The sequence below is a fragment of the Melospiza georgiana genome, chromosome Z (genome assembly GCF_028018845.1).
Source record: "Melospiza georgiana isolate bMelGeo1 chromosome Z, bMelGeo1.pri, whole genome shotgun sequence".
NCBI lineage: Eukaryota > Metazoa > Chordata > Aves > Passeriformes > Passerellidae > Melospiza > Melospiza georgiana.
The window spans coordinates 68,662,139-68,685,177 of record NC_080465.1 but is presented as its reverse complement, the minus strand read 5'-3'; the positions used below and the strand labels follow the sequence as shown (position 1 = coordinate 68,685,177).

At 38.4% G+C, this 23,039-nt stretch overlaps 1 protein-coding gene across 3 annotated transcripts in view; it reads left to right on the top strand.

Moving 5' to 3' along the window:
• The first annotated feature begins 869 nt into the window (after nucleotides 1-869).
• CHD1 (chromodomain helicase DNA binding protein 1) overlaps nucleotides 870-23,039 on the top strand; it is a 55,899-nt gene continuing 33,729 nt past the window's right edge. For 2 of the 3 annotated variants that reach the window (XM_058043366.1, XM_058043363.1), the window contains exons 1-7: nucleotides 870-1,089; nucleotides 2,942-3,151; nucleotides 17,240-17,444; nucleotides 18,455-18,556; nucleotides 19,829-19,896; nucleotides 22,108-22,257; nucleotides 22,562-22,836. In XM_058043366.1, coding sequence (XP_057899349.1) covers nucleotides 3,099-3,151; nucleotides 17,240-17,444; nucleotides 18,455-18,556; nucleotides 19,829-19,896; nucleotides 22,108-22,257; nucleotides 22,562-22,836 — 853 coding nt within the window. In that variant the 5' untranslated portion in view covers nucleotides 870-1,089; nucleotides 2,942-3,098. Of the gene's footprint in view, nucleotides 1,090-1,168; nucleotides 1,184-2,941; nucleotides 3,152-17,239; nucleotides 17,445-18,454; nucleotides 18,557-19,828; nucleotides 19,897-22,107; nucleotides 22,258-22,561; nucleotides 22,837-23,039 lie in introns of those variants that run through there. The other variant, XM_058043365.1, reaches the window with a different exon arrangement.

The following is a 23,039-nucleotide window of genomic DNA, read 5'->3' as shown; positions in this document are numbered from 1 at the left end:
CTGTTTTCCTGCTGATCTGACCTCTTTCACCCTTGCAGGGTGTTCAAAGGTCTGGTGCTAGATGTCAGTCAGTAATGCCCCCACAATCCTCTTGCAGACTGACAGAGCCTTACAGCGCAGTTGTTCTTTCATGGGGAAGAAGGCAGGTAAGCTGCTTCCACTTTCCAGCACCGTGCTATGTTGTTTACAGCACTCTCTCACACAGCTGCTTCTTTCCTTTGCCACTCACTCTGGGAACATTTGGACACACAAAATACTTTTTTGCTTGTTTGTTGTTTTTTTCGGGGTTGAGTTGTTCGGTTTTTTCCAATAACGAACATGCGTCTCGTTAAACCATACTGATCACTGGCAAGGAGCGGATAGTTGGATTCGAGGAGTAAGGCCAGCTCCTTGCCTGGGAACAGTCCAAACCTCTTTAAGCATGCTTCATCACCGCTTGTGACCACGTGAAGTGAGAAACGCAGTTACATTTGTCGTCGGGCCGTGATTTTACACCGAAAACCGCAAACAAAACCCCTGCGCCGCGCAGCGCAGTATCAGGCGACCCGCTCCGGGCTGCGGCCGCGGCGCTCAGCTCATGGCGCTCCTCGGGCAGCGTCCGGTGCCCGCACACCGGGATGGGAGTATTCCCGGCGCTAGGCAGAAGCGAGGTAAGGGCAGATGGCGGGCGGGAGCTGCAGCGAGCCCACCTACTCCCAGAGCGACCGCACGGCTTCCCTGGTGCAGTGCGAGGCCGGGCTGCGGGGCTGCTGCTCATCGTCCCCGCCCGAAGCTCCTCCTCCCGCTGCCGGTCGCTCCCAGGGCGCAGGGCTGACATCACGCCCGGGGTTTCCATCCGACCGCGGGAGGGGGAGGCTGAACGGAGGGACGGCGTGATGGCGGCGGTCGCCAGGACTTAGGAGTCGGCGGCGGAGCAGAGCTGCGCCCACCCCGGTTCTCCCTGCGCCCCTCCCAGCGTGGTCCTGACCCCATTGTTTGAGCGATAGAGCGAGCGAGCCCGCGGCGCGGGCAGCGCGGAGCCCGCAATAGCAGCGGCGGCCGCCCAGGCCCGGCCGCGGCCGCGGGAGCCGCCCGCGACCCGGGACTGCGGTACGAGCGGCAGTACGCCCCGCGGGGTGCATCGAGGCCTCGGGCCTTGGGGGTCCCGGTGTGGGTTGGGCCGGTGGGGCCCCACGCACTGCAGGTAGGCAAAGGCCGCCATGGCTCCCTTCGCCGGCCGGGAGATAAAAGCCAGAGGGGGGCGGGCGGTGTGGAGGAAATGCGGGCCCGCTGCCGGTCTCGAGGGGCGTCGATGCCTGGCGCCAGGCTGGCTCGTCGGGTCCTCTGCCTGTTCTCTGTGGAGAAGAGGGAGGGATTCTCCGGGACCGAGGTGGGCAGTGTGGCCGAGGTGCTCCCGCGCGCTCCTGCGGGGGGAGCCACTGCGGAGCCACCCGGGCGGCCCGAGAGCGGCTCCGCTCCGGGCTGTGGGGGGCGCCGGGGGAAGTGATCGTGGAGGGCGGCGGCGATGGCCTTGGAAGCGCTGCCAGAGAGCGGCGCCCGTGCAGGCCGCGCCGATTGCGGTGCGAGCGGGCGGCGCTGCCCGCGCTCCCTGTGGGCGGGCAGCGAGAGAGCGGCGCGGGCGGTGGAGGATGAGGGTCGAGATCGGATCGGCCCGGAGCAGAGAGTAGGCTGCGGGGAGAAAGTTTTGCCGCCGCCCGCGATGTTTCCTGGGTGCCCAAGGCGCGGCGGTTCGTGCCGTCGCGGGATCTCCCGGCGCCCCCCGACTTCCCCGCGGGGTCCCCAGTTGTTCTTCGCGGCCCCGCTGTGGCTGCGGGTTTCCTTCCGATCTCGCTGCCGTTCCTCATCGCCATTGTTCGCGGTCCGGAGCGGCCCGGTGGTGTCAGCGGAGGGCAGTGTCCGCCCCAGGGCGAGAGTTCCCTCACCACCGCCTCGATGGGCTCGGGTTTGGGCTGTAGCTTGTTCTTGGGGAGCACCCCGGGGCAGGCAAGACCCTAATCGCCTTCACACCACTAAGTCCATGAGGGCGCGAGTTGATCTGATTATCACTGAGCTTGTACTTGCGGCCTATTTACCGTGAGCCTAAACTTTCTCTGGCTGCATCGAATACTGACTGCGTAGTAATCAGGCCTAGGAGACTAATGTATACGGAACAATGGTCATTCCATCTCTGGGAACTTGCTAATTTGATTTTGTGGAAGATCATGTACAGTCTTTTATCTTCCTGCTCCTGCCCACAGCTGTAAGTGGGTCGCATTACGTGTGTTCCTGGAAATACTTGCACTATGTTTTGTGTATGAAATACATTTTACTAAGAAGATCTTAGCAGAACATTAATATTTACCTACCTCATTCAGTAGGCATTTTTTCTTTAATATTTAGGTCTGTTTTGTCCTGCATTCAATACTATGCCCAAAGTTAAGACACGATGTATAGTGCAGATAGGCAGTAAATTGTTCTCAGCCCACAGTACTAATGAAAATGTAATTTCTGTAATTTTTCTTATTCTGGAGCTAGTAGTTCAGCAGAAATTTCCATCTTTATAGCACCATCCATGAAAAGTTGCATAAAGAAGCATAATGGCAGAAAGAAGTGCACTAGACAAACAAAAAGCAAAACTATTTTTCCCCTGCATTTTGTGTATTTTATTTACATGTTCCAGTTTTTAAAAAATAATTAGTGTGAAGACCTGTTGTTATCTGGCATTATTTTTCTTGTTTTCACAGATAGCAGGAATTTTTTTTTTCCTCAGAAAAGGAAATAGTGATAAAATGATCAACCATGAACAGGTAACACAAGCACAAAAAAAAAAGCTTTTTTTGAGTTACAGACATGATGTCAAACATGCCCCTTTCACTGTTAGTGGGGAAAAAAAAAATTTTGGTATATCTTTAATTGCAAACATACTTTAAAATTGTGTTAATGTTTTCCTTTCCTGTTTTAGGTGTTTTGGGAGAAATCTTGAATACCTGCTGACAACACTAAGGCAAACCCGTACCGTGTCTGGAAAACATACAGAGTAGCAAGAAGTGGATTCCTGATATCCACCTTGTACCTTGAGTGGACTTCTATTTATTTTTTTGAACTTTTTAATATTTACAATGAATGGGCACAGTGATGAAGAAAGTGTAGGAAACAGTAGTGGAGAGTCAAGGTAAGCACTTGTTTATTTCAGTTATCCTTGGCTATGTATTTTCTTACATTTTATTTATTAAAACTAATTTATATATGAACTGAATGCTGAAATGTGGTTAGAAGGCAGATCATCGTTAGGAAGACTGGCTTTGCTTTCCTACAGGTGCTTAATCTGCTTATTACATTCACATCATTTCAGCTAAGAATGGGAGTGATCATGTATACGTCTTACATAATAAAGCTGAAGTAGCATTAAAGCCATGTCAGCATCCAGCAGCTTAGTATCTCTCTTGAGGAGAAAAAGTGCCTGAAAAAACAAATTCAAAACCATTGGATTAAAGTGTTAAAACTATCCTCTATAAAGTGCAAGGCACACATGCATAATATATGTTGTATAAAACCCTAATTAGGGTGTCATTAAAGAAGCAGTGGTTCACGTCAGTTTTTGATATGAAATACTTTATGATTCTGTCATTCTTCAGAGCTGTCAGACTTGTGTAGCTGAAAGTGTTAACTTTGTTTTTGGAAGTGAAAGAACTGTTGTCCAGCTGTGTTCTTAACTAAAACGATAACTAAAATCAGTTCTCTAACGTCAGATTACAGTCTTCTATGAAGTGCAGAATATTAAGACGTTTGGAGAAGGATTAGAATGTCCTTGTGTTTATGCAGGGTGACAGCCAGTTTGTAGGGTGTGGAATTAAGTTCACTTACTAGAACAGTTCTAAGTTCAAAAAGCCCCTCCTGTGCTACAAAGTTCAGATTTCTAAAACTGGAAGTATGATAAACCTAGATGTTTAAAAATCAATTTACCAATAAAAGGTGAGCATTAGACTTCTCCTCTAAGAGGTGGTTTGTGACTGTGCTGTTTTTCTGCCCCTCTTCCTGTCAGATTACAGCCTGTTCAACTGGTTAGCTAATTCTTTCAGTCAGAGTGCCATAAAGAAAACTACGTTCTGCAGACTATGAAACTTCCAGCTGGGTAGAGAGAGATCTGAATTATTGCCTCAAGAGAAGAAATGCAAGAACAACATATAACTGCCAGCTAATCAAACAGCCTGTGCTGGCCATCAAACTTCTACAGTGTATGATGGACTGGAAAGACAGGGAAGAGAGAATTGTTTAGGAGACCCTGGGTACAAATCAGAAGGAAATTTATGAACAGTTAAACTAAAGAGACTTTTATTATTGTGTATTTTTACGTCAAGATTCTGGTTATATGCAGAAGTTTTCAAATTTGTGAATAATTTGTAAGCTCTTAACACATAGTAATTTTTGAAGATTTCTGCTTCTTATAAAGTTGATAATGTTACAGTTAAAAAACAAGTATGAAGTCTCTTATGGGAAATAATATTGCTTGTTGCTTAAAAAAAAAGGCAAAACAAAACCTTCCAAGGAACATGAACCTACCTAGGACAAGTTAGCATGGATTTTCTTACTGCTTGAAAGAAACCACCTTGCTAAAGGTCTATGGAGAAGCTATTTTGTATTGAACTGTGATTGCTCATAACTATCTGTATATCAAAGTTACTTAAAAGCCATAGCAGTTCATAAGACTAAAGAAATTAAATGTCATAAAGTTCCCATGAATTTAATGAAAAATAAGTATCAGGAGGATGCACAGTGCTCAAAACTTCATTTTTGCCTGGATAGTGAAACTTTATTCTTCTTCTTAAATGTCCTGCTGAGCACATCTTAAAACTTTAAAATTTTAAAATCCAAACAACTCTTTTTCCTAGACTTGTGTCACTTGATAACCTTGTAGTCTAATTCACAGGCAGGCCTTGGAAAGTTTATTTTCATGTTCATTATCAGAAAGCTGTTTGTATAAGTGAAGCAAGAAAACTTGGCATTTAAAATGATGGAACTCTCTTCTGTCTAACCTAGTTACGTTATTAAAATAATGCAAAATATTTTTATATGACTTAGCCTTGGTTTATAGCTGAGCATTTTTTACTTTAATGCGTAGATTTTGAGTACTCGAGATGATTTTCACCCTGAGGTACCTTAGCAAGCTGCAGCTGTAGACAGATACTTTACTGTAACTTGGGATTTGTTGCTGTAATTATCCTTCTGATCTGGATGTGTGATTTTAGAGAATGGAGGTAAAAATTGGCAACAGAATATGTTTCCTAAGCTTATAGTGATCCCATTCTGTTCAGAATGCTAGGGGTGGAAATTAAATAAGTGAAGAAAGCAATTGAGAACTGCTGCTGGGAGTGAATTGCAAAGAAGATCAAATTCAAGAATTAGCAGGAAAAAAGAAGAGGTGAAGATGAGTACAGTGATCATCTAAGCCGCAGCATTGGTGTTAAGTAGGAGAAGTCTTTGAAAATTTGTGTCAGTTTGCACATTTGATACTTCAAAAGTGCAGTAAAGCAGTTCACTTGCCTTTGGTATATGGTGTCAAGTTCCATTCCTGTGTTGTTTTATTTTAATTACTTTCATTTATTTTCATTCATTTCAAATTTTCATTCATTTTATGGAAACACCATGACTTGAAAAAGTTGTTGAAAGCTTGTAGTATTCTCAGCAGTAGGAGGGCTTAAGAAGGAACTGATCATAGACCTTTGACTTGGTGCACTGTGGTACGGGATTGTAGCTTGCCTTTATTCACCGTGTCTAGCTATGAAGGTGATTGTTTTTTCTTAAGTGAGAATAATGAACAGTTTGCCACACTGCTTCATACCTTTCCAGCGTTGCATCTATTCATCTGTCTGCTAGATCACTAGAAAACTTTCCCTGGTTGCAGGTATTCATCCTGAAGTTCTCTTTTGCTACAGGTGGAAAAGTGCATGGCCACACCATTTGGACTTTCTTTGGCTATTTCAGCCTCTGAAGCTCTAAATCACTACTAGAACTGAGCATGATGGAAATAGTTGTAAACATTGTTAATTAGTCTTGTTTCTTTGTGTTCCAGTTTCTGTCCAGTAATCACAATGGAGTCTAGTTTCCAGTTTCTTGTTTACTAGAAATAACTATTCTATAATGTTTTTATGTAGCTCAAGGTAAAATATCACGGATACTATTCATCTGGATAGCAAGTGGGTGTAGACGCAGACTTATTAGTAATATGCTGAGAAGCTTACTCAAGCAGAGTATCTTCGTATAGTGTTCTTGACGTCATTCAGTACAATTCATCATATAAACTTCAATATGAATACATACATTCAAATTACATCGCAATAAGAAAGCTTAATCAGCAAGGAAGGGCAGTTGTACCTGAACTGCAAGACAAGTGCCAGGTAGAACAAGGACTGCAGCAATGAAATGTTGGCACTATTTGAATAACAATCTGATTTCCTATCTCTTGGCTGTTATGTGTTTCTGCAGAACAAGGTATAGAGGACTTGAGCATATCTTTCTTTCCTAGGTAAAAAGGCATGTGCTCAGTGTTGCTTGAGTGGAAGGTAGCTGGCCATTTTTGCAGTAAGCAGGAAGCAGCTGTTTACACGAAAGACTTCTACAAGTTTTTACACTTGAAAGTTGATGTTAAAATAAGAGAGGAATTTCAGTGGGTTTAATTTGTTTTGTGAACTGCACAATCTGTGAATCACATAATTAAGTAAACAGTAAAGACGTGGTCAGCAGGCTTCAATTTACTATATAAATGCATACCTTCCATGAAAGTAAAGAAGATTTGTTTAAAGCCATGACTTTAGGTTCTCGCTTTCCTGAAATCTAAGTGGGAGTTAAAATAGAAATTGACCAAGCGTATTTGCAGAATTACTTGTATGCACTGACATCTTTTTAGTAGGAGTTTAATAGATGGTATTAGTAAAAGTGTATACAGCAAGAGAGAGCCTGTAAATAAAACTGTATATATTTAGTTACATATTTACTGCACAGGAATTCTCAGATCAATGAAAGTACCTGAATGGTAAAGAAAACTGTTGGTAGCATGAACTCTAAAGAGCTAGTGGATAAAGCTAACTCTTTGCAGTATTTTTCTCCTTAATTAACAAATGGTTATTTTATCAGGAACAATCTGTTAAAAAATTAAGCATACTAAAGTATGATAAGGTGTCCAAATCCAAGTTAAAAGCATCTTTCCCCTTCTTTTTGGAAGAGTTCAGAGAGAACATGTATCCAAGCCCAAGTATTTTTTTCCTAGAAACCTTTCTAACGAAAAGAAAAAATTAAAAATTCATAGTCTGGCTCTTGATCTGCATGTGATCTTAACTTTGGTTTTGTAACTCTTGCTGAATTTATCCCTGTGTTTTGTGTAACCCAACTGGATGTCACATACCTGTACCACATATTTTAAATTAAATTCCTTTACTCTAGAAGTTTCAGGATTTTAGCTGATGCAAGCTTTTCATGTTCCTCCAAACGAAGTGTTATGATACCAGCAGTGTATACATCAGACCTGTCCAGATGTGGTCCCTCAGCTGTCTTCAACTTTTCTTTGTTTGGTTGGGGTTTTTTTGGTCTGTTTGTTTGTTTGGGTTTTCAAAGGTTGTTTTGTTTGTTTGTTAAATTCCATGTAATACTTTTTGCTGGTAGATTCTAAGGAGCTTCCAGTAAAGACATCATTTTGTTGCTGCTGGATCCAGCTATGTGTTGAAGGTTTCTCAGATTACACAACAAAGTAGTAGACCCCTGGTAATCACTGATACCTCCTGCCTGTGAAGGGTTCCTGGAACAACTTTGTGCTCTTAAGATGCGTGACTTGTATCTTTCAAATAAAGATTGTAGTTCATACGTTCGTGAAAGTTGGTAGGTGTCAGTTTAATTTTGATAACGTTGCTTTGCTTACAGTAGTAGCAGCAAATAATTAGTCTGCAGGACAGGAAACACAATATTGGTGAATGTTAGCCCATACCAGGAAAATTCAATGCAGTTCATACTCTGTAATAGCTGAGAACAGGAAATAACATTTGGCAGATTGAACATTATATTCTTGTGCCCTCTGTTCTTTACTGGCAGTGATGAATAAGACAAATCTGCCTTATGCATTCTAATTAAGTTAAATAGTTAAGATTTCTGGAAGAAATAAAACTATTTACATAACATTTGCATATAGAAACTTACTTGTAATTTTATGAGTTTGGCATTTAGTATCTATTACTTCTGCATATTTTGAATGGGTTCTTCAAATTCCTATGCTTTTCTTCCTTCAGCTTTTTTTAAAAAAACCCAGCAACCAAGCTCAAAGGAGACAGTCCACTGTCATCTCAGATAAGTTTCAAAGACTTTGCAGATAGTAATCTCTACTTCTTAGTGTGTTGAGCTTTAGTTTGCTTAAATTGTTACACTCTGATTTACTAGCCTTGAAACAGAAGGTGGCTAAGGTAACATTGTCTAATGAATGCACTTGAAATCAGTGATGTTAAATTAGCTGTTATTGGATCAGTTACTGTCCTAGACAGGAGTCTAAATTTTCTGTCAGTCCTTCCAGAATGTGGCTTGTTTAGCTTTCCATTTTAGGATTTGTATTCCTAGTGCCTAGTTTCTCATCGTATGATCCTCTCAGGGGCAACTTGTTCTAAAGAATCAACTAGTGAAGCTGAACTTAAGACTGTGGCAGCTAAACTAATGGCTGTGTGGCAGGATACTTGTTTTGAGCATTTCAGCAGATGAAGAAAATGTCAGCTAAGCTACTAAAAATCTGTCTGAAACTTCTGTATGTGTTTTCCTATAACTTTCAGAAACTGAAACAATTACATTTCAAAAACTGGTAAATGGGCTCTAAATTTGCAGTGATGCTGCTAGACACTGCAGTGTAGTTTGAGTTCTCTATGCTGTTGCTTGTTTTATCAGTCACATCTGCAGTTCCATGTGCAGGAATGGAGAGGTGTTACATAGAAAGGAGAGGTGTTACACCATGTAGTAGATGTGCTAAAATTGAATAATACCAAAGATGCCTTTTTCATTTGAAATTGGTATAGTGTTTTTTCCTAGATTCTATGTTGATTTCCACTGGTTTATGCCTTGGTTTCAGGACAGCAGTCTCAAGAAATACTGCTTGATTGTTCCTGCTTGTTTCTTCCACATTTTCATAGATGCTTAAGGATGTTTATGAGAACAGAAGTAGCTTTGATAAGCTCTGTCTTCTCTTTGACACCATAGGGGACATTGGAGAGGGCAAAAATATCAGTGTCAAAAAAAGTTGTTTTTATATATCCTCACCAATAGATGAATGTATTGGTGCGGACTGAATGTGTTTTCAAAGTGTGGCAGGGCATACTGTTCCCAGTATGAATTGTGTAAATATTTCTGTAACTCAGAGCAAAGGTAGGAGCAGTTAAAGAGAAGCTTTACAGTTCTGTTTGTCATTTGTGTTCCCCTTTTACTACGAGGAGATGACAGATGTAAATGCTCACTTTGAATCCATGTGTGTAAATGTATATCCCTCTTCTTAAGTAATTCCATTTCTACTCTTAAGTTTAGCATCTAGCATACTAGGATTTAATCTGAATTACTGCTCATGTGGAAGAGTGTCATAGTTAATTTTGCAAAATGGACTACAGACTGATGTTTGTTTTTAATAACCAAGGCTTGGTCCTTCTCTGGGTGAAGGAGGACATCTGTCCTTTACCTTTTTTGTTTAATGCCTTGGTGCAGTGGTCTCCAAAATTGTTGTTTGTGCACTCCTGGCAATATTTCAGCATGCATCTCAATGTATATATATTTTATTTATGAAGTATATAAATGTCGTAATACTTGTACTAAAATCTACCTTTATAAAACATATACAAGAATTAGAAAATTTAAAATTATGAGATAAAGATTTAATATTTGAAAATATTAGATTTTTATTGGTAAAATAACTATTTTAGCACTTAATAAAAATATTAAGAATATTCTTGTTTAGTAATATCTTGGTTTAGCATTTTGTGACACAGTGTCTTGAAGGTATGGTTCCTCATTAAGTTTATTTTGTTACATTATTTTAGTGATTAGTACATCTAAGATACCCAGCAGAGATACATGGCTTCATATGGAAGAAGTGCATTGTCTACTGCACTTACTAAGTTGTAGTACTATTTTTTTCAATCCCATCAGCTAATTATGTGAAGGTTTTTATTATATTTTGTCTAGTAAATTTCCAAGTACCCTGTACAGTCATTTCATGTGTGTTAATCTGAAGGGGTTGCAGTTTTCATGTTTTTAACAAATGGGTTCAAAACCCACTGAAACTTCTTGGAAGATTTTCATAAAGGCTGGAAATTTTTATCCCCCAGCTTTTAATGTGTATAAATACAATAGCTTTTTTAGGGAACATGCATTGGTTTTAGTAATATGATCATATAATGATGGAAACCTTTCCAAACATCTGTTTTCAAAATGCTATCTCTATGGCATGAGTTTCTTTTGAAAAGCACCTGCTTTTTAACTGTTAAAATGTCACCTTCACTTGGAAGGGATATATAAAGTCTGTTTATTATTTTCAAAAATATCTGCTAGGTAGCATACTACTGGTAACAAATTATTTCCACAGAAATGGTCAGTATATTTGAAGCACTCTTCTTTTTAAAACAAACAAATATTCCTTGTCGACAGTGCTTCTTAGTAGTTAAACCTCTTATGGCATAAATAGTTTCTTAAGTTAATTTCCTATCTTGTTACAAAATATGGTAAATATTTTACTATTTAATAGACTTATTTTCTTAAAATTAAGAACATCAGTGACTTCCTACATTCTTCTGGCTCCAGATTCTTTGCTGCAGTAGCTTGCCAGTTGTTGATGGAGTGGATGAATTTATTTTGTACTGCAATCTCTTACCACCCTTACTAGACTCTTGTTTTTTATTCCAGTCAAAGCAACCACACATTCCCAGATATATTTGCATAGTTTTTTCATAAAACTTTTTTACTTTTTTTAATTAAAGAAGTAGTTTACTGTTGATAAAGTAACTTCTCTAATGCTTTTCCTTTAGTGGCTTAGGAAAAATAATTTTTAATGTACCTCATTATTGAAATTATTGAAATTCCTGAATTTGAGACATGTTAGAAACATCTGTACTTTCATCCAATTGTAGAGCAAACCTTCTGAAATGGATGATTTGTTCTAGTACTTGTTTTTTCAAATCTTCAGCAATGTTTTCTATGTGTCTTTGAACAGCATTTGCTGTCAAAGAAATGAGCCTCAGTTTGTCACTGTAGTTTTCCATGCATTATTTTACCTATTTTTAAGTCACAAAAAATCAATTCTCAGATGGCATGATGGTTTTTTCCCCCTTGCTCTTAGGTAAGAAAACCTTAGAGTAGGCTGCTACTTTAATTTATCATTAAAAAAGGGACATTTTTTAAAGTACAAGATTTGCTATTATTGCATTACTTGAAACATTGCTGGAAAAAATGAAGGTTTGTCTTTGTGTTTTGGATGGTTAGTTTTCAGGTGTCTTGTTAATTGTGATGGTTTCATGCTACCATTGGCTAATATCTCAAGATATGATACACATTTAGGGTACGAGTAATTGTTAACAATGGTAAGCAGTATTTTGAATAGTCTTGATAACTGAAATTTTCTTTAATCCAAATTCTTGTCAGATGTCATTAATTGTCATTGTTTGTTACCTTGAGAGTGTGGCTTATGAAGAGCTTGTACTGTAATAGAAGTGTAGTGCTGCCATTTTCTTTTCACATGCACTCACAGTACTTTGAGTCCATTGTTTCCTTACAGGACTCTTTTTAAACTACTCCATTCTGTAAGGGTTAATTTGGTTAAAACTAAGTAATACTATCCAGGAGTCCACCTCATCAGGCAGAGATAAGCTGCGCACAGGTCTCTCTCACTTGCACAGAGAAGGAATGGAGTGATTGCGCCACTGTCACCCCTGGGTTGTGGAGCAGATACTTACTCCAGGGCCCCTCAACTGCCTTATGTGACACCGGGCCATCAGACAGACATACAGGCTGAGTGAGCTTACAGGTGTCAAACTGTTGGCGATGGAGAGAGACTGGGAAGACTGATTCGTTGATCAATATCCAATTTTATTGTTGGATACAAACGCTTATATGCTATTTCAGAGAGACTAGTAATGTGTGCTACAATGATTAAGTTAAAATCACATACACAAACTTAAGCATATAACATCTCTTGCTTGCAGAGTTTAATGGGATTTTTTTTCTGATAAATGTGTCGGATTTAGTCTTCTTGCAATCTAGGTCTAATTTTCAAAGTTCCATTCGCTTTTGCCGAGTCATCTTGTAATCAAATCTCTTATGTTAACCAGGTCCAAAGTCCATTATCTGTCTTGTGTCCCCCAACATTCCAACATCAAATCATTTATTAAATAGTTGAATATTTGTAGAGTTTAGTTTGTGGTTTGGGGGTCTCCTTGCCTCCCCTTCCTTCCTTTTTGTCCCTTGCTGTCCTTCCCATCCTTTCCTTCTTGCATTTCATAGGTTGTTACTTTGGTTTGGGTGGGCTTTTTTGCTTTGTTTGTTTGTTTTAAATAAAAATTAAATCTTAATATCAGTTCCAATGTATTCTTTACGTACCCCCACTGATTGTCTTGTCTGCTTATGTGCACTCCTCTTTGATAACCATTGTCTTCATGTGCCAGTTTTCACTCATCAGTGAAGTGTGGTGAGGCTGGGAGAAGGGGAAGCTGTTTCTCATTCATAAAACACCTTAGGGCAAATACTGCAGCTCCAAGGCTGGCTCCTTGGAGCATGATAAAGCCTTTAGGTAAATCCTGGCATTCCTCACATCAGTTTGAAGTATGGATTGTCTTTATCACTAGGAAGGCTGTCTTTAAGAGATAGTTTCTCAGCTAAGTCCTGAGGCAGGGTCAGTCTGGCTCATGTGAAGCAACGACTCATTGTTTTGTTCTATGTGTGAAACAAAAGTAGAAGTACAGATAATGTCCCAGTGATGTTACATCTGCAGAGGCAAAGTGCTAGAAATCATTGGTCTCTCTGTGTTAAATTGATAGGATACAGTAACTGCTAGTATCTATGCCTAATAGAAGTTGAAATGGAAAACTGCTGCTGCATTGGGTTTTCAGTAAGACTTAATTTTTACTGCCTCATTTTTTCATTATGGACACTGTTTAAGAGATATGGCTAGAAAATGCCATGGATATATTTAACTTTTTCATTTGTTGTAAGGGGAAACGTATTTCTTTATTCTCCTCTTTACATAACTCTTTTCCCTTTGTCCCAAATAAGTCTGTGCACATTTTGGTGGATTTGTTCATTGTTAGAAAAAGTTACATAGGTCTGTGCTTTTACTTCATTGCTGCTGCTTTTTTACAGGTGTTTTGTAAAAAACAAGGTGCTTCGTTATATCGAAAGTGGATTGTTAGTTGAATCTGATATCAGTCTAAAACTGCTTTGCGTGAGATATGTGAAGAAATAAAAAAAAAAAACAGTTGATAATCAACTAGTCTTTCTGTCTGTCTTGCAGATACAGAACTTTATAGCTAATTAATAACTAATTCTTGGACTGAAAAATTATCTATTCAAACAGAAATTGAATATACCTAGTCCTGTTAGACAATAGAGGTTTTGTTGTTGTTGTGTTTCTACAAAAATGTTTTCTTTAAACTACTGTGTTACACAAAATATTATCATTAAAAGTGCTAGACAAATATTTTATTTTTTTTAAGTACCAGAAAAGCAAAAGGACAGTATGCATCCAGAAGAGTATAAAATTTTGATCTTGGCATAAACATGCTCTTTTTTGGGTCTTTGACTTATAGAAAGAAAAATTTTCTCTCTAATATTGAAAATATTTTGCACGCTGAAAACTGAGCCCTAAACCTGTAGTTCTTCCTGTAGATGTGTTTTTTGCCTTATGTGCCGCGTCTCTGTTACTGTTGCTTCAAATCCTTCATATTTCTGTGGAGGAAAGTTCTTTGAAGTATGGACTGTTGCAGCTGTTGGGGATTTGTAATGTTTTATCTCATGCCGTTGCTGCTTGTCTATACTGTCTTAAAGATCTGCAATTTGTTGTTATGCAGAGCTTATATATTATTCGACTTTCTATCTCCTTTGCAAACAAGAGCTTTAGGTTTCTGACTTATAGGGCTGTCTTTGTAAGTTTGTGCCTATAGGTTTCAGGCTGAAAGAGTGTATGACAGTACATGATAAAAGAAACATTGCTTTGGTAGCCCTCAAGAGAGCCTGTCAGTTACTTGTTCTGTGGTAAATCAATCAGGAAGAAGTCAACAGGCAAGTCAACTGTAGAAGTGAAAACCTATTTGTTATTCTTACCTAATTTTCTTAATACATGCTGTAGTTCTGTGAAGATATCTGGGACTATGTGGTGCACAGGCAGAACTTGTAATTCACACAAGTTTCACACAACTGCATTAATTTGAATGATTATAGTTGAAGTAGGCTCTTCCCAATATAGAGTAGCCTTGTGTGTTTGAACATCTGTAGTGCTTTTTGTGAGTTAATTTCAAATGTTTTATGCATGTATGTAAACTGTCATGGATTACTAAGCTTTGATAAATATTTCAGCAAGTTGTTGCTGTTACCCTGGTTGTAAAATTGTTTCAGGCTACTCAGTTTGTCTTTTCCCCTTCCCTTGTTCTTATTTGATGCTGTGGCATAAGAAAGCCTAGTAAGTTATTATTGGTGCTATAGTGTTTGAATTTCATTTGACTATTTTTTGCTGTTCTGTGTACCATATGTTAATCTCTGGTAGGGATCCTACTTTGTCCTTTATGCATGGTATCCTTAGGGAAGCTCTAAATCAGTTGTGGTGAACTTTATTATTTGGTTTTTTTTTCTTCTTGTAATTTCTTATAATTTTCTTGTAATTTCTGTCCCTATTTCTTTTACTTCCGCGTGTAGGTTTGTTTTCTGGTCTTGCATTTATTAGTAATGTGGTTGAATTAAGGTTTTTACTCTTTGTCAGATGTTACTATGTGTTGTGATGTGAGTTCTGTTAGGCTGCTTTTATCCAAATCAGGCCAATTTATTTTGAGAAACAAGGATTATGGAATAGCTCTTACATTGCTGGTCCTTCTTGTAAGCCTAATGGAAATTCATTACCAGACTCAGAGCTTCAATGAGAGCTAGCTGGCAAGATAAGGAGCCCATGTTCTTGTCTTCGAATACTCTATGATCTACATCAAAATCCACACGTTGACATGTTGCTATTGTTTAACAGAGACCTTAGATGATAGGTAGCTGATCTCTTAGTAAATAATAAAATCTGGTATTAGCTGGTTTTTTTGCATTGAACTCTACAGCAAATAGCATTACCCACTACAGTTTTATTTTCCCTATTTCAGTCCTCTTTGGTTTTAAACTTAGACTCAATTTCTGGGAAGAACATAAAACAACTTAAAATTTCCCATCAATTGTTTATCCCTGGAGATGTCCAAGAGGCATTTGGTCTGGTGCTGGGTGGTGTGGTTTAGGAGTTAGAGTGATAGTGCTGGGTTCACTGGATGTTCTTGAAAAGTCTTTTCCAATCTTGATGATTCTGTGATTCTATCTAATCAGTGTAATTCTGGCTTACTTATCTGAGTAAACTGAAATTTTTTTTGTATTTTCTTTTATCTCTCCACCATTCTCTTCTGTATCTGGTTTAGATGTTTCTTACAGTGTTAGGAAGTTGACAAAGATGTTTTATTCCAGTGTTAGTTTCCCCATGCTACCTTAGAAAGCAGGCACTTTGTCTTGGTTGCCTCTGTCTGTGTATGCAGTTAAACCTATGGTTAGCACTGTATTAGTATGTGTGAACAATTTTACTGCTATATGGAAAGCTAACTTAATTACCATCCATATGGCTTAGTGTTTTGCATAAGTTTTTGATTTGGGAATCCATGTTATTAATGTCCTCTTCAAGCAAGCCTTGTCCTGCATGAAGGTACTTGATTCCTTTCCCCTCTTTCAAGGTTCTGTAGGATTTACATACTTTTGTTAGCTTTTTATGACTAGAACTTTGTCCGGTATTTATTTGTGTCTCTCCATGCTGAGTTTTCTTCTATATATCTTCATTTACAGTTAGTAAATGCCTTCTGTAGTCTCTCTGGCATGTAGCAATATGTTTCTCCACATCTTGCCCTTCAGAGCAAGGAAGCTTCACTGTGTTTACTTTGCCCCTCTTTATTTTCCTGGTTGCTGGTTGCAGATGGCTGATGGAGGTGCATTCTGCAGGGATCTGTTAATGAATAGCTTCATTTCTTCTTTTCTGGCACAGTTTTGTTGGTTGCAGCAAAAGCAGAGGAGTGATTTTGCTTTGTTCTGCAGTTGTAAAATAGTCAGTTAAGTATATACTGGGGCAAATGATCAATCTTCCCTCTCCCTCACCTCATCTCCAGCTGATTGTCAGCCAGATGAATTGTGCTGGCAGAGAGCAGATGGGCTTTGATACGGTTTTGGCTTTAACATTTTCAGTTCCAGCTTCATGTGTACTCTGGTTTTTAAGCATTTGTGTCAGTGTGTACATAATTTGAAATAATTTTGCCATGCGCTGTTTCTTTCTCATGATATCTTTGAAATGTAGTATTAATCTAGTAAAATTTTACTAAAGTTTCAAACTCATCTACTCAGTGAAAAACAAATGCTAAAATTATAAAAGAAGTATCTTTAATGTGTGTTCTAATTATGTTAAATGTGGTGTAAGATGAATATACAGATGAAGTAATTTAGACAGCTCAAATGTATGCCAAAGAAAGTGCTTTGGCACAAGTCTTACCACCTCTGGTAAATTCAGAGTTGCCTGTGTGGGGAAAGTTTGTGCTGCTCTTTTAACAGAAGACCATGGTCTGTGTCTCTTTCTGTTTTGTTTTAAGGACTAGCACAGCTTTATTGAAAACAATATTGGATAGTCTTTTGTGAAGTAGTCTAAACCATTAGCTAGTATGGCATTTGATGGCCCTAAAGGCAGGGATTTTGAAGGGAGTGAAGCTTGTTTGTATGGCTACAAAGCATTTCTACCACTTTTAATTTCCCTGTATGACACTGCTGTAATAATTTGAATGGTTTTGCTTTATCTTTATTTTGGCTTCACATAAAGTATCTAATTACACTTTAAATTCTTGTTCCCTGTTTATTTTTAGCATTTTTCAACTCTGCTTATGTAGTCTGGTCTGACTTAGCAGTTGAGTTATAGGTAAAGCTAAGGTGTCTTATTTTTTCTTTTAATCCTGTTACTTTGGCACTTGTGTAATATCCTACTAACTTGTCATTGCAGCCGATCAGATGATGATTCTGGGTCAGCATCAGCTTCTGGATCTGGTTCAAGTTCTGGAAGCAGTAGTGACGGAAGCAGCAGCCAGTCAGGCAGCAGTGATTCTGACTCTGGTTCAGAGTCAGGGACTCGGTCAGAATCAGAGTCTGACACATCTAGAGAGAAGAAACAAATTCAGTCTAAACAAACAAAAGTTGACGGATCTGAGGTAAACAAGATATATAAATGAATTCTTTGTCAAGGAAATGGCAAAGGAAATACTAAAAAAGTGGAAAGGGAATAGTAAAAAAATATTTTAAAATTATTTTAAAGAGCAGTGCTCATTAAAAAAAAAGAGGTAATGAAATGTTCTTAATTAGATTTTTAACTTGATTGGGTTAGTGAAAGCATGTACTTTGCTGCCTTAAACATTGGGCACGTTTCTCATATATAAGTGTTTAAATTTGTACTTTTAAAATTCTCACATTTGTAAGTATTTTCAGTTAAAAGGCTACCTAAATTTCATCATACAGAAGCATGTGCTTATTTACTGGAACTTATGTAAGAGAAAGATAACATATACTGTTGTTTCTGAATTCTGTTTTTACATTGTTTCTCAAATGCTTGTTTTCATTGCGTGTATAAATAATTGTGTAGAGATTTCAGGCTTACATATGGTTAGCTTTCTTTATCAATAAGTCTGCTAAGAGCAGGAAAAAAGTGATGTTGAGAAATCTCTTCAATCCAGTGGGCCAGAATTACATGCACTCTCCCATGTTTATGGAGTGGTATACCGTATTTATGAAGGTAGTTATGGATGAATCACACCAAGAACTGAAGACAGTTAAGGATTCTCTGTTAAATTTTTTCCCATATGTTTAACTATTACTGTATGAAACAAAATCATAGCAGTTGAGCAATCTGAAAGAATTTATCTGTGTGAATTTAAAAATGTACTTTATGAAGTTTTGCTTTAACAATTACCTACACAACTATGGTTAAACATGTTTCAGTAATCATCCTAGTGATTAGCATATAACATTCTGTTTTGTAGAAATCTTATGACTTTAAAAAGCTGTCTGATATTGTTAGTTAATGTTAAGTGTTTTGTAGTGAATTGTTTTGTAGTGAAATGTTTAAATTGATAAAATTAAGATGCTACTTAGGAAAAGTAAATATGTGGTAAACTGGAGATTTTCAGTATGTTTAACTGACTCTTGCATGTCTATTCCTGTTTAGTTTTGGAAGTCTAGTCCAAGTATACTTGCCGTGCAAAGATCAGGAGTACTCAAGAAGCAGCAACAACAAAAGGCAGCCTCATCAGACAGTGTTTCAGAAGAGGTGATTATTGTAATTTTTAAAATGTACACATTGCAATAAAATTACATTAAGCAAATATATATATTCTCTGAGTGAGCATAGAAGCCTGGGGTTAGTCTATAAAATCAACATTCAAATAACTGACTTTTTTTTGCAGAAAAGTAAAGATACCTCTGGTTACTTGTTTCCAAGTGAGTTGTCCCAAAATTATAGCAGTGCTATTCTGTGCTTTTTTTACGTAGCTTTTCTGTGTTGTCTAGACAAAATTTTCAAGCCACACAGTGCTGACTTACACTGTATTTCTGGCTTCTTGAGTTTATTGTAAATAAAAATGCTAAATTATTTTTTCAATGTGTTTTTGGAAAAGATGTCTGCTAGAGTTTTAAGAAATTCCATATGAAGTAGAAAACTAATTTTTATAAGTCTAGTAGTAGTTACCACAGAAGAATTCTTATATTTTAAGTATGAGACCTGTATTCCAGGTATTTCAAAACCTAAATCATAGGCTAAAGAAATACTGACTTTTTGCAGTAGGAATATCTTTTAAGAACAGTAATCGGAACCATGAAATGTAATTTATTTGTAAAGCTGTCTTTTTGTCCTGTATTACAAAGACTTTGTACTGTAGTCACACACATTTGGTTGAATTTCTGCTTTTGTCTGATTTAGGAGCTCATCTTTTAAACAGAAAACTTAATCATGTATCATTAAAATTTTAATTTACACCTGTTAAGCACTATCTTGAAGAAAGATGCTTTTCAGGATAAAAGTTATTCTAAACTAAGTTTAAGACAATGAGACTGGTCTTAAGAAAACCTAGCTTTAGAGGGTTCTTGTTTTTACTTTTATTGTAAAGAAAGAAGGAATATGTTATTCTCAAAATTTTCTTAAACTGGTGTTTTAATGTGAACAGATATGAAAGGTGAAAAAGCTCTTGAGGGTAGGAGATTTCATTAGGATTTTTATAGAGATGCCATCTTGAGTAATGTGGAGCAGCTTACACCATGACTGTTTTTATGTGGGCACAATGTTGATTTTTTAAGCTGGGAGTTTTATGTGGTGTTCTCCAGAGCAGTATTGGCATAGTGTATTCATAGACAGGTAAGTACAAAAACAATACCAGGATTCAAACAGCTAAATTGGAAGGCATGAAGAGGGTAAAATTTGACAGTGAAAACTGATATATCGTTTCAAAATCTACTTGTTAGAAGATTTTTTACATAATTGTTTTTGTAAAAATGAGTTGTCTTTGGTTTATGTCCTTTGGCTTTGGTTTATTTTCTTCCTCTGCAGGACTCCTCAAGTAGTGAAGATTCAGCAGATGACTCATCCAGTGAAACCAAGAAAAAAACACATAAAGAGTAAGCTATTTTCCTAAGTAATAGCACACATTTTTTATCATAGAGACAGATGCTTAGATTTCATTTCCTCACTCTTAAACTGCTTCTCTTCTTAATTTATCTTGATCTTTCATTTCTGATTTTGTAATTTTAAAATGAACTGTCAAATGAGCATCTCTATCACACTACTTTCTCAGTATGAGTCTGCAATATGTTTGAAAACATTCATCAGTGCTTTTATTTCTAAAATACTTTGTTGAGTTTAACTTTGTTGCAGTTTAACAACAAGTTAACTCTATTAAGTTGTTATTTAAGATATTAAGATTGAATTTTCCTGCATGAAGTCAGAGTTTGATTCAAGATACTGTACATCATCTTTCCTGTCACGAACTAAAAAATTTCAGTTAAGCAGAAACCAGGGAATCCTGCTACTCAGAGTTTTGGGTTGAAAGCAAAACCAGTGAGAGACTCCAAGTCAGAAATACAGTTTATTAAGAAAAGGTAATAAAACCCGAAGCGGCCAGCTAGAGAAGGATTGTCCTTCTTGGATGTCCCTGCTAGCAATCCAGCACAGCTAGCAGTATGGGGGCGCTATCCTGATTTCAGTGATCCAGGACAGCACCTAAGGCAATCGCCCTATGCTATGACACAGCAATGATAGCCTTGTTGAAGGACGTGGCTTGCAGCTATAATCAGCAGAGGAAGAGAGCGGACTCCAGCTGTGGTGAATCCAGGTTTATTGACTCCCACGGGAACCAACACCCAAAGACAGTTTCAGAGAGGTTACAAGAGCTTTTAAGGGGGAAAGGAGACAGGGGAGGGGTCAGTCCTCGGGCAAATAGAATTTCAGGGAGGAGTGAGATACAAAAGATTGACTTAGGGAAAGCACCAATGGGGATAACTTGAGGGTGTTCAGTCCCTGAACCAATCACGTGACGCTCTAGCTGGAAGTTTCTGGAGAGAAAGGTAGGAGTGCCAAGTGATGGACAGGACACTGGGGAGGGATTTGAGATAGGATACATTGGTTGCCATGGCAACTGGGGAGGAGTTGGGATAACTGGCAGCACAAGGGAGGGAGGAGAGAACCAGGGCAGAGCCATTACAAGAAAGGGGGAAACGGTACATTCCAACTTAAACAGACACAACGCAACAAAAACCAAATACATGCAATAGTACAAAAGAAGAAAACCATTGACAGAGTCAGAATACAACCTGACACCCTGCTAGTTAGGGTGGTGGTAGCAGTCTAGATAAAATGGTCTTGTTGAAGTGGTGATCCTGTGAAAAAGATCTGGAAGCTCTTGTCCTCTGGAAACAGGTAAGGGCTGCCAGTTCTGTCCCAAAGCCCAGATTATATCTGGGTGGTGATGCTTAGCTCCTCCCCCTTGGGTGGAGCATCTCACGATGGGCTGATATCATTCTGAGTTATGCAGTGGGTTCTTGATTACCCATTAAATAGAAATGGCCTCTGGAGGGAGTTATCTCTGAGTCATGTGGCAAGGCATCGTTGGGCCCATTAACAGGAGATGAGGAAAAAACAATACCCCTCCTGGTTTCAGCAGCTCTTGAAGATGGGAATAGAATACATCTTTATATTGTAACCTAGGACAGTCAGTCACAAGTGTCTTACTCATAGTACCTTGCCTGGCTGTGAAGCGCTGATTTGAGAGTTTAGTGGAAGCTTTTGGGAGCTAGTGCCACTCGCTAGTTGTTGCAGTTCAGGTTTTCAGGTTTTTCTGCATTTCTCAAATCTGCCTCTGTTATTTTTCATTTCTCGTGCCAAAGTTGCCGATTCTTCACATGGGCCACAGAGACCGCAGGCATTAGACAATATGAGAAATATGAGACTCTGCAGAATACAGTATGATAGAACTTTATGTTTTGAACATGTCTAACTTCTAATGAAGTGTATCTTACCAGGTAGACTTGTTTTCTTAATGTCTTGTTCACTCATTTCTTCATGCTGAAATTTATATGGAAATCCAGATTTTTGTTGTTTTTTTAGATTTTAAATCTACCTCTTAGTCCAAATCCTTTTGATGCCATTGGACATTTTTTAACTTACCCAGTATTCACTGAGGATAAATTTCTGTCTCATCAATTGAAATAACTGTTACAAGATTTTTATTTCTGTGAAGAGTCTTGAAATAACAGCAGATCCCTCATGGGTGAATAACTGTTCTAAAAAATGTAACAATATGAAATTACTGTTTTGTCTTTCATCATGTACAGTGAAGACTGGCAAATGTCAGGATCAGGGTCAATGTCGGGAACAGGTTCAGATTCTGAGTCAGAGGAAGACAGAGAGAAAAGCAGCTGTGAGGAGAGTGAATCTGACTATGAGCCGAAAAACAAGGTCAAAAGCCGTAAACCTCCAACCAGGTAAGAAGTTGGGCATTTGAATGCTCTATTCTAAACTATTTCTAAAAACCAACTGAGTATTTACTACTACTATGCATTCAACTGAAAATGGTAGTACTTACTGACAAAAAAAAGTGGGTTTTTTTAATATACATAATATGACAATATATTTATGCTTTCTAGTGACTACTTTCTCCTGTCTGCTTTAAATGAAAGGAGAGTAATTGAACATTCATTAAATACTTGTATTCAGAAAACAATGCAGAAAATTAATTGTTGCCTCCATTGAAATGTCATTTTTGTGTCATACTTTATTGTCTTGAAGAATTAAGCCAAAAAGTGGGAAGAAAAATGCAGGACCAAAAAAGAGGCAACTTGATTCTTCAGAGGATGATGATGAGGAGGAGGATGATGATGATTATGATAAGAGGGGATCTCGTCGTCAGGCGACAGTCAACATTAGTTACAAGGAAGCTGAAGAAACCAAGACAGATTCTGATGATTTGCTAGAAGTTTGTGGAGAAGACGTTCCACAACCTGAAGAAGATGAATTTGAAACTATAGAGAAATTTATGGATAGTCGAGTTGGTCGTAAAGGAGGTATATTTTTTAAGTGTTTTTAAAATCGTTGTTAAGATCATGGTGCAACTTCAATGCATATTCTTGTCTATAGGTTAAAAAGCAATAATTTTAAAGTTACTGTCATGGTTTAGGCCTGGCGCAAAGCCAGTGCCCCCATGAGAATACCCTCTCCCTGGTATCTGCTGTGAGATGTGACCAGGAATAAGCAAAGCAGGCCCCAG